Raw genomic sequence first — 11,744 nt, 5'->3', positions numbered from 1 at the left:
TCTAGATTTTAGATCAAGAATAGTAGAATAGATTCTCCAGAAATTCTAAATCTAAAGAAGATAGAATAAACAACTAGATTCTATCTAGTCTAACCATTCTAATAATTCTAAAAATGAGACTTTTTTTATTATTTCTCTAGTCATCTCTAGTCTCTAGTGATTGATTCATTGAATTGCATTTTTAAAACGAAGTGACTACTCGGAAGAAGATTTTTCTCCCCAACATCTCCACTTAGTCGGCAAAAGATAGCTCTGCGCATGCGTATCTTATTCCCCCCCCCCCTACAAGAAAGTCTACCCTCCCCCAATCAAAATGGAATTTATATAGGAAATTCAGTGTCTGCCTCCCCCCCCCTCAAAAATTTTAGTCCGCCCCCCTGAAAATTTCAAGTGCCCCCCCGCCCCCGGAGAAAAAAGTCTGGAAGAAACACTGTCTTAGACTTAAGAAGTTAAGAGTGAGACTTAAGTTACTTAACTTTGATTTGTACTCCAGGTAGACTCTTCCCGGGACAAACTTTCAATTTTCGATTTGCACCCACCCCCCTCAATCTTTTGATTTGCACCCCCCTTCAAACTTTCGATTTGCCCCCCCCCCCCGTCAATTAATTCTCTATATATTTTACTAATGGTTGCCTTGGAGTCACCCCTCTAAATGGTGTTACCCGGTGCGGTCCGCACCCCCGCCCCCCCCCCCCTTCTCGCTACACCTCTGGGTTATATTCACAATTTTTTTTTAGTTAGAATTTTCATTATATACCCCACTTCTAATAGCTGAGGTGTAAGGTAAATGTTTTCAATAGATTTATTTCCTTTACAGATATTCTAAAAATATTTGGCTGTAAGGATGTCTTCAGACAGCTTTACACCAAGCTACCAATGTGATGTTTTCTTGTTGTGAATAACATCACACCATCTTCTCTTGATGTGAATGACATCACATGATATTTCCTTGATGTGAATGACATCACCAGATGTTCCCTTGATGTGAATGCTGCTACATGATGTTTACCTGGCATAAGCTAGCCCTGCTGGCTGCCTACCTGACTGGACTCTCACTGCTGGCTGATTTCCTACCTTTTTCTGAGGTCTTCAGTCACCTGCATGGAGAGACGTCCATGGTCAGCCATGTGGAACACGCATCTAGCCTGCGCTCACAAGATGCACAGAACTACTTAAACAGCATTGACCCAAAGGATTCTTTAAAACTCTATAGAGACAGGCTCAAGCTTGGGAATATAACATTTGCTATAGGGATTATAACAATAAAAAGAACAAGAGAATCTAGTAACGAGAGCCTGGGATACTTGTTACAGTCGGCAGCTTCAATAGATTTTTTAATGAAGAGTAACAATTTGTTTAAGAACAGTGTGCCTTTTATTTGCAATGTTGATACCTACCCGGACATGCATTTAGATGCAGTGACGCTGTACAAGTTCTTGCCTTTTACAAAGAGATATGGAGACAATTCATTAGGGCTTCCATCCATAACTCTCCCTCATTCACACACAAGGTTTGTTGATTTGATAACACATTTTTCTAAGTATGAAAAGGAGACTTTTGATTATGCATTTTGTCTTTTATCGGCAGCTAAGTTAAATCCTCAGTATGTTATTCTACTGGAGGAAGACACCCTGCCTCATAAAGACTTCCCTGTTGTGTTAGATCATATTTTAAATTACAGACTGAACATAAAACCAGAAAAAAATAAAACTGATTATTTATTTTTAAAGCTGTACTATCCTAAAAAATGGCAAGGGTACGGGTTTGATGTCTGCAGGTTACTTGACCTGTTGAGCGTCAGCGTCTTAGCAACTCTGATGTGCAGTCTAGTGCACTACTGCGCCCTGCTGAAGTACAAGTACAACCACAGCATCAACAGGATCGTCCTGTGTTGGTTTGGTCTGGCCGTCTTCACCTGCTGGGTTCTGGGCAGGCAGAATGTCAGTGAACTGCGGCGTGTGTCTAAACACCTGTACAGGTTGCAGAAAGCTGACGGGTGCTGCACGCAGGCCATGCTGTACCCTACTGCAGGTGTGCATAACCTCAGCGCCTACCTGGTGTCCAGGAAAGGCCACGTCCACACAGATTTGGCCATCTACGATTATTTTTATTTGAATGATAAAACCACGTATCAGGTAGAGCCAAATTTATTTTTTCACACAGGATTGCACACGACTCTAGATCTGGGTGCAAAAAGTCCAGAGGAGTTTATATTTTAATTTTCTCATATTTGTTGTTACTGTAATACATTTTGTCTTTCATTATTGTTCCATTGTATTTATTTTTGGACTTTTGAGGTATACACTTTCTAAATGTTTTTTATTTTCTACTTAGTGTTTAAAGTTTAAAAAAAAAATTGTTTTGTAAAAAGTGCTTTTATGTGATAATGCCAGTGAAGTAGAACAGATATGTTTGTCTTGCCATATAATGTTTAAAGTTTTTAAATTCTACAAGTTAATAAAATGTCAATTTTCTTGTGTTTAGATAAGTTTAGTACAATCCATGTTTTTACTTTGCCATCTTTTTTTTATTATTAAACCATACTTGTATTGAAGACAATTATTTAATTACTAGCCCTACTGTAAATTCATAAAATTCTAGGTCTATAAAATTTAATCTTTTAACTAAAACAGTGACTAAACTTGAGTTTTGTATTTTTTGAAAAACCATATAAAATAATGTTATATCCATTGATAGCCAAACTAGTCCAAATCTATTCATGCAAATCTATTATACTAGGATTGCTCAGCCTAAATCAATTTATAATCTATGTAGATAGATTTATGTTTGCAATGTGTGAACTGGTGTTAACTCAGACAGCTCTATTGTCTTGTGTAAATCATGTACGTATATATATGTATAAATTTTATTTGTATGGGTTATTTAGTTGTGTATTGTTGACATATTTATTTATTATTCTTGTAAGATTTTATTCCTGGATGTATACACAGAAAACATTATATAACACATTAATTCTAGTCTAGTTTTTGTTTGCTAATTTAGACAATTTTTAAAATATATATATAAGGAATTTAAAAAAAATCATGTATGTCTTCAGCATTGTAATAATTTTTAAAATTTAAAACAATCATGCTAATTTTTTTTGTAATTAAAATATGTTTTTTAATGAAATACATTAACGATCAAAGCTGTAACATTGATGTTATTTTATTTACATGTTTTTACATGTTAGCAGATGGGCAGTATTTGATTGTATCTTGTATTACAATAGGTTAAAAGTAGGGTCATTTTGTTGGCAATTTAAGACCATCAAAAGCTGGATAATACTGTGGACAGCTTGACTTAAAGAGATAACTTTTCTCTTGAGGTCTCATCAATGTGTTTAGTCTGCTCAAACCTTTTTCTTCTTGGTTCTTGAACCTTTACATTGTTGCTATTGTTTACATGTTGTATCCAACTTTTACATGATTTTATTGGTTTTTGATTGATGTCATTTGTTACCAATATATGCATTATGCTAGCATTATGTAAATTCAAGACAATATTTTGATTTACACATGTTTGTCGTACACTACTCCAAATGTTATAGAGACAGCAAAAGTACTTGGTAACAAACCTACCATACATACAACTTCATAGAGACAGCACAAAGTACTTTGTAACATTCCTACCATACATACAACTTCATAGAGACAGCACAAAGTACTTTGTAACATACCTACCATACATACAACTTCATAGAGACAGCACAAAGTACTCTGTAACTTATCTATCATACATATAACTTCATAGAGACAGCACAAAGTACTCTGTAACTAACCTATCATACATATAACTTCATAGAGACAGCACAAAGTACTTTGTAACTAACCTATCATACATATAACTTCATAGAGACAGCACAAAGTACTTTGTAACTAACCTATCATACATATAACTTCATAGAGACAGCACAAAGTACTCTGTAACTAACCTATCATACATATAACTTCATAGAGACAGCACAAAGTACTTTGTAACTAACCTATCATACATATAACTTCATAGAGACAGCACAAAGTACTTTGTAACTAACCTATCATACATATAACTTCATAGAGACAGCACAAAGTACTCTGTAACTAACCTATCATACATATAACTTCATAGAGACAGCACAAAGTACTTTGTAACATACATACCATACATAACTTCATAGAGATCAGCAATAATAATAAGAACTGCCATAATCTAGTAAGTAAAAAAATGCTTTGCTACAGTTAGATAAACAAAATATGCAGTAATTTTTATCTTGTCTTATTTTGTCTTTCTTTTAAACAAGATCCATCATAAAGGCCTTTCACTTTCTTATATTGCACATAATTCTCATTCTATTTTCTCTAATATTGTCCTACTTTATCATATATATATTTATAACAAAAGGGTAAAATAATCAACAGACACAGTATTGCTAAAGTTGTCAAAGTTTTCCTTAATTTATTCATTTGTTAAAAACCAACCAAATAATCCCTCAGTGTTCATTGGCCAAACTTGTGCTGACCATTCCTTCTAGTGCTGTATACAACGTGGTTTATGTTATATTTGTTTTCTTACCTCCTAGTAATCTTTGAACTTCCTCGTATTCAGCTTCTACGTGGAAAGATACCAATGCATTATTTTACCATACGCGATTGTATCTGAAATCTCAACAAATGGTATGCAATTTTGTCATCTGTAATATTTAAATGTTAAATGAATATATTTTTACATTTATTTTATTCTGCAAGAAACTGTTCAATTTTATTAAATTATGTGTTTGGTTCTTATTGAAAGAGAATGACTTCCACTGTAAGTTAAGATAGAGAAATAAAAATACTTTCTACTTTTAAAAGCTTGACAAATAATCATGTTAAAGTTTCCAAAAAGAAACATGTTATTAAAAAATTATAAACGAACACAAAAATCTTTACTGTAATTATAACACTGCAGTAATTTTGTTGAGATTAGATGTAAACAAGTAGGCCTAAAATTAAACAAGCAATAAGTAGGGATACACCTAACCAGTAGATCTACAAGCATACAACTAACAAGTAGACAAAACATACAACAAGTGGGCATTCAAGTAGATCTACAAGCATAAGCTAACAAGTAGACAAACATACAAGTAGGCATACAATTAACAAGTAGATCTACAAGCATACAACTAACAAGTAGACAACTATACAAGTATGCGTACAATTGAAAGTATTCTTACAAACATACAACAAGCAAACATACAAGTAGGCACAAAGGCGTATCGAGGGAGGGGGGAGGGCGGACTGCACCGGGTGACACCTTTTAGGGGCAAAAAATAGCAAAATATATACAGAAAAATGATAATTTCACTTAATTAAAAGATTAATTAGAGTAAATTAAATAGTTTTTAAGAGCAAAGTGGACAAATCCCGACACGGGTGGATGGGGAGGGTGGTTGACAGCATGACGTAAAACTGCAAATGATAAAGAAAACATGCAACATCCAGCTGAATTTATAACTGAATATAGATTCAAATCGTTAGTATTATCTGAGCACAGTTTAAAGCAATCACCGTGGGAGTAACCGCGTGGGGGGGGGGGGGGAGTTATATCAACTCAACGTTGCAATATATATGCCTCAGAAAAAAGGATTGGTTGAGAATCGTAATAACCTATGTTAATCCGTGTATGGGGTGGGGGGGGGGGGGGAATCAAACACATCCAGAAGAAAAAAATGTAAGTATATGTATACGCATGTGTATATGTATTCAAATATTATATATATATATATATATATATATATATATATATATATATATATATATATATATATATATATATATATATATATATATATATATATATATATATATTTATTTATTTATTTATTTATTTATTTTTTTCCTTACGGGGGAGGGGTGACATCATTAGGTGCCGCACCGGGTGACACCCGACCTTGCTACGCCACTGACATACAATTGACATGTAGATCTACAAGCATACAACAGACGAGTCGACCAACAAAGAGTCCGTAGTATAAAAACAATGTACATTCAAAGACTTGATGCCAGTCATATTGACCTTTGTCATTCCTGCATCACTACACACCAAATTCACGTGTCTAGAACTCACCAAATTCACGTGTCCAGAACTCACCAAATTCACGTGTCTCGAACACACACAAATCACGTGTCTCGAACATTTCTTTCGATGACCCTGACTTTGTACGGCTGTGGCGCTACGGTAAAACCAAAGACGTGTTTCATCGACGGCGGATGTGCGGAATCCGATGGTCGGAACTCGAATCTCTGGAACATACTTGCCAGATAGATAAAAATTTCCATGTTGGCCAGCGATTCCCCGAGGCACAGACGACGGCCGACGGAATACGGAACACACTCCGGAATGTTCTTCAGCTTTCCGGTATCGTCCAGGAAACGTTCAGGCCGGAAGGACATGACGTCATCGCCCCACAGGGACTCGTCATGCATGATGGAGTCCAGGTTGGGGCTGATGCACGTGCCTTTGGGGATCGTGTAGCCGTAAATCTCAACGTCTGAGTTCACGGCGTGAGAGAGTGAGTGGGGGAGAATGTTCGCGAGTCTCATCGTTTCCTGGATGACCGCCCCTAGATAAGGGAGCTGTACCTTGTCGTTGAGGTTAGGGGCTCGTTCAGTGCCGATTAGATCAGAGATTTCCTGGTATGCTTTCCTTTGAGCCTTGATGTGGTTTACCATGTATAAAATACACCACGTGATTATCAGAGACGTTGTCTCACTCCCGGCGATGAAGAGCTCGTAAACGATTTTAATTAAGTTAGCGTCATCCATCGTGGTTGTCTCCCCGTGAATTTGTTTCCGGACTTTCTCTGCCTTGTAGGCCGCTATGAAGTTTTCGTGTTCGTAACTCGAATCACTTTCACAGCTGTAGCGGTCCACGTAGTCTTTAGCGAACCCACACACCTGGGAAATGGCTTTCACTGTTTCGGCACCTTTAAACGGATCACCTGGGACAAAACGTAAAAACGGGAAAAAGTTAAGAAAAGAATTCATTTGTAAGTTTTTCATAATCGTGGCGACGTCTTGAAGCAGGTTCTGAAACTTGGGATCGCTGTACTCGAACCTCTCACCAATGACGATAGAGCAGATGATATTGGAAACACTTGCGTAGGTGACGCTTCTTATGTCCGTGGCTTCCCCTTTCAAGTTTGACAACGTCTTCAAATAACATTCGATCTCTGCTTGAATCTTCTCGGCCAGGATGTTCTTGCCCATGCCGAATTGCTTGAGAAGTCGCATTGTGATGGCTCGCTGTTCTCTCCATACTTCACCAGAACTGAAAGCCGCGCCCTTGCCTACTAGCCCAGAGGCCTGAAAAACACAGTTAACAGTGTAGTAACAAAAAATGTTTTTGTTTTGTTTAGTTTTGAAATTGATCTTTTTAAAGCGCGCATTTTAGACACGTTTCAAGTTTTATGGTACGGCTTAGTTGGATGGTAGAACATACAACTGCCAACTTGCTATACTCGGGCTCGAGTCCACCCAGCTCTGATGGGTACCTGTAAGGAAGCAATAAAGATAACAACACTATCCTCTTGTATACCGAGGTCATTGAAGCAGATGAACTCTTCTTCATCTGCCCTATGTGTCTTGGGAACAAACGGGGAAATATGATGATTTAAAAAAAAATTAAGGTAACAAATATTTGTAGAAATAGTTATAGAAATCATATAGGAGAATGTAATACACGTAAACTTCTGAATAGAAGAACAGAAGTGCGGATTCGGTATAAGCTACAAATACAAGGGACAAGTCTGATCAGCACAGCGAGTTTTTCTTTAACACATTCGAGTCAGGCGCAGACCAGATAAGATGGCAATAATCAACAACCCACAAAACCCATTCGAGGACTCAATAAACTTAAAAAATTAAAAATATTTTTGACCTCACCTCATCAATAAACATTCTAGGCCTGTCTGAGGATAAGTCGCCTCTTCTCACCAAGGTGTCAGCAATGAGGTCATATCCGTTCAGGACGACCATCAAGTTGCTACCTAAGTACAAGCTGTAAGGTATATAAACTGTGTTAGGTGGCTGACATAATAAACACGAGGAATATAATTTTGTGAAGCTAAATTGTAGGTCATTCATGGAAGGTTTCTGATCCAAGCTTAAAATATACAATTTTTGATTTATTTATTGATCTCACACATATACATGCACGTCCTCTCACAAATTTACCTGAAGATGTCCCCACACAGATTTACCTGAAGATGTCCCCACACAGATTTACCTGAAGATGTCCCCACACAGATTTACCTGAAGATGTCCCCACACAGATTTACCTGAAGATGTCCCCACACATATTTACCTGAAGATGTCCCCACACAGATTTACCTGAAGATGTCCCCACACAGATTTACCTGAAGATGTCCCCACACAGATTTACCTGAAGATGTCCCCACACAGATTTACCTGAAGATGTCCCCACACAGATTTACCTGAAGATGTCCCCACACAGATTTACCTGAAGATGTCCCCACACATATTTACCTGAAGATGTCCCCACACAGATTTACCTGAAGATGTCCCCACACAGATTTACCTGAAGATGTCCCCACACAGATTTACCTGAAGATGTCCCCACACAGATTTACCTGAAGATGTCCCCACACAGATTTACCTGAAGATGTCCCCACACAGATTTACCTGAAGATGTCCCCACACAGATTTACCTGAAGATGTCTCCACACAGATTTACCTGAAGTTGTCCCCACACAGATTTACCTGAAGATGTCCCCACACAGATTTACCTGAAGATGTCCCCACACATATTTACCTGAAGATGTCCCCACACAGATTTACCTGAAGATGTCCCCACACAGATTTACCTGAAGATGTCCCCACACAGATTTACCTGAAGATGTCCCCACACAGATTTACCTAAAGATATCCCCACACTGCTGCCTCCATCTCTTGTACTGTTCCCTGGGGTCTTTGTCCAGAGACAACAGATGACCAACTACAGGCAGTGGTCTGACCGGACAAGGCGGCAACTTCCGGTCATGACGCCGGATCCACCAAATGTATCCAACAATGATGACGATAACAGCACCAAGAACAATCGCCAGTTCCATCTTCACTCTATGTCTACAATTATATCACCATTCCTGTATGATTATTACTGTCTCATTTCATAACATAATACGAGCCAGTATTTCACAGTGCTGAAATCAAGCTACCTACTCACAAGGAACAACGTGAGAGTTCAGTTTTAGCACCATCGTTTGACGCTTTGCCTTGTGTTTTAACATATGCAACAGCAGTATTGCTGTAATTATAGCTCTCACTACATTTTCTATTTACAACTCCATGTGACCCAGATGCATACATATGTGGTAAAATTCTCGCTTTAAACTGTAAACATCGTTACCCCCTTTAGACTCGGAAATAGTTCGGTAAACAAAACAACAGAACCTGCTTTTAGGAATTTTTAAACAATTTTTTAACTTTAATTTTAAAAGCCATGAACTGATAAAACGACATTTTTTGAAATTCATACAAAAAGAAAAAAAAAAATAAAAAAAAAATGAAACAAATAGAACAGAAAGAAAACCCACCTTAATAATACAAAGCTTTTAAATGTATACTAAAAGAAATGTAAAAAAAAAAAAATTCTTTAGTAATTACGTTGGTCGCTATAATGTACCAACGATAATTAAAACAAATGAACAATTTTACAATTTTATCCTTTCTACTTTTCATCCATATCCAAGAAGATTTGATAAATATAACATGCTATCAACATAATTAAAACATCAAGGTATCAACATAATTAAAACATCATGGTATCAACATAATTAAAACATCATAGTATCAACATAATTAAAACATCATGGTATCAACATAATTAAAACATCATGGTATCAACATAATTAAAACATCAAGGTATCAACATAATTAAAACATCATGCTATCAACATAATTAAAACATCATGGTATCAACATACATAAAACACGATATCAACATAAACGACTAGATCTAAAATAAGTGATCCTATATTATTGTTTATTTAGATTGAGCTCTCTTTAGCAACGTTTAATATTATGGGATATGTGAGACATTGCATGTGAGATAACTTGATCCAAGTTAACATTCTTTTACTTGCAAGATAACTCACTTTACGCTAGTTTTATCACAATGTCCTGGTAAACCTCCATTCTAAAAATACATTCGATGTTAGCACTTTTAAGAATAACCCTTTGTTATTGTGGTGTCAGAAATAAATTAAAATGGAAAAGTTCATCAAGCAATGCTTGTCGAGTAAAATGTTAATTAGTTTGTTTTGTCTATTGTGTGGTTGGGTGTTAGGGTGGTTGTGGTGGGGGGGGGGGGAAGGGAGGGGGGGTTGAGGGGGGGGAATGTTGGGTTGGGGTGGACATGGGTGTAACGACAACTGCTGCTTGTTTATGAGGGAACATAAAAGTACATGCAACCACACGCAGCACTTTATGGTAAACACAAGGTCAACATGGCGGTGTGGATTAGGTGTATGGGAGCATATGAATGAGTATGTCTTTATGTATGTGCGTGTGTCTGTGCGAGTGTCGCTGTCTGTGTGTCAGTGTTTATGCCTGTACCTGTATAAATGTGCGTGTATGTGTGCGAGTGTATCTGTGCGTGTGTGTGTTAAGCCACACGCAGCACTTTATGGTAAACACAAGGTCAACATGGCGGTGTGGATTAGGTGTATGGGAGCATATGCATGAGTATGTCTTTATGTATGTGCGTGTGTCTGTGCGAGTGTATCTGTGCGTGTGTGTCTAATTTTAAGTCTTCACCTGTTTATATATGAACTTGTGTTTGTATGTATGTGTTTGTATGTGCGTGCGTATGTTTTATTATTATTCTCGTGCATCGTGAAGGGTTATGGGAGCAGTTTGAGTTTGCGATTAAAAAATACCACCATTTAACCCGTCGTAGTTTTTGTTACTTCTAGGCTAATTTTTTTTATCGTTGCAAGATGGTAAGCAATGGTTGTTGACAACCTCTACACGTATCTGAACATGAACATTTATTCAACGGTAACTTGCAAGAGCAATAGGAATTTACTTCACCAGTTATATTTGAGGGAGAGGGGGGGGGGATGAGTTGGTGAAGTGTAAAAAAGTGAGCCCCGCCCCCCCCCCCCCTCCCGTTCCCGGAATACATCTGGGCGAAATCGAAAAAAATAATAATACAGCTCATCTAAAAATACACACCTTAAACAGTGACCCCTCCCCTCCACAATAGTTTTGTGTTCTAACACCTATATGTGCCAGAGGCGTAGCGAGGGGGGAGGGGGCGGGGGGCATATGTCCCGGGCGCCGACCTTAGGGGGGGGGGGCGCCAAATTGAAAGTTTGAGGGGGGGGGGTGCAAATGAAAACTTCGAGGGGAGGGGGGGTGCAAATCGAAAGTTTCTCCCCGGGCGCCGGGAAGGGTCGCTACGCCTCTGATATGTGCCTTAGTTCCTCTAGAAACTAAATACAAATTGTTAAAACAATTTTGATTAATTTAATGCCATTATGTTTTTCAATGATAGGGAGAGCGAAGGCCATTAGTGCATCTAAAGACATTGATCCAATCATGCCTAATATAAGTGTCTTCATACATCTATTAAGTGCGTTTAAGTCTAAGTTTAGCTAGCTCTTAAAGAAATAAAGGACACAAGTTGAATGTATTTTACCACGTTTTCTTTAACTTGCTTTCGCGTCTTTCCAATCAAAACTTGCGATCGAAATTTCGGGC

At 37.6% G+C, this 11,744-nt stretch overlaps 2 protein-coding genes across 3 annotated transcripts; one reads left to right on the top strand and one right to left on the bottom strand.

Annotated features, from left to right (window-relative positions):
• Nucleotides 1–830: 830 nt before the first annotated feature.
• Nucleotides 831–4,321, top strand: LOC131944925 (post-GPI attachment to proteins factor 4-like). The gene has a single exon (XM_059305820.1). The coding sequence runs from the start codon at nucleotides 999–1,001 to the stop codon at nucleotides 2,217–2,219; it is 1,221 nt and encodes a 406-aa protein (XP_059161803.1). The 5' UTR covers nucleotides 831–998; the 3' UTR covers nucleotides 2,220–4,321.
• Nucleotides 4,322–4,461: 140 nt separating this feature from the next.
• On the bottom strand, nucleotides 4,462–9,285 carry LOC131944924 (cytochrome P450 2U1-like). Of its 2 annotated transcripts, none has more exons than XM_059305819.1 (4): nucleotides 8,898–9,285; nucleotides 7,905–8,019; nucleotides 6,112–7,325; nucleotides 4,462–4,590 (listed from the first exon to the last, which is right to left on the bottom strand). In XM_059305819.1, the coding sequence occupies exons 1-3, from the start codon at nucleotides 9,089–9,091 to the stop codon at nucleotides 6,141–6,143; spliced, it is 1,494 nt and encodes a 497-aa protein (XP_059161802.1). In that variant the 5' UTR covers nucleotides 9,092–9,285; the 3' UTR covers nucleotides 4,462–4,590; nucleotides 6,112–6,140. The 2 variants fall into 2 exon arrangements, 1 of the variants encoding a protein (XP_059161802.1); XR_009387096.1 differs by having other exon boundaries at nucleotides 4,508–4,590; nucleotides 6,088–7,325.
• Nucleotides 9,286–11,744: the final 2,459 nt, after the last annotated feature.

This window comes from Physella acuta, unplaced genomic scaffold, assembly GCF_028476545.2.
Source record: "Physella acuta isolate Inbredline_101_S28 unplaced genomic scaffold, ASM2847654v3 ptg000515l, whole genome shotgun sequence".
Taxonomy (NCBI): Eukaryota; Metazoa; Mollusca; class Gastropoda; family Physidae; genus Physella; species Physella acuta.
This window is presented reverse-complemented; position numbering and strand designations above follow the sequence as displayed.

Coding starts and splice junctions, on each gene's coding strand:
- LOC131944925 (XM_059305820.1), top strand. CDS start 999: ATGATGTTTACCTGGCATAAGCTAGCCCTGCTGGCTGCCTACCTGACT.
- LOC131944924 (XM_059305819.1), bottom strand. CDS start 9,091: ATGGAACTGGCGATTGTTCTTGGTGCTGTTATCGTCATCATTGTTGGA. Junction 8,020..8,897: donor CAGTGTGGGGATATCTTTAG/GTAAATCTGTGT, acceptor TATACCTTACAG/CTTGTACTTAGGTAGCAACT. Junction 7,326..7,904: donor CTAGAATGTTTATTGATGAG/GTGAGGTCAAAA, acceptor TGTGTTTTTCAG/GCCTCTGGGCTAGTAGGCAA.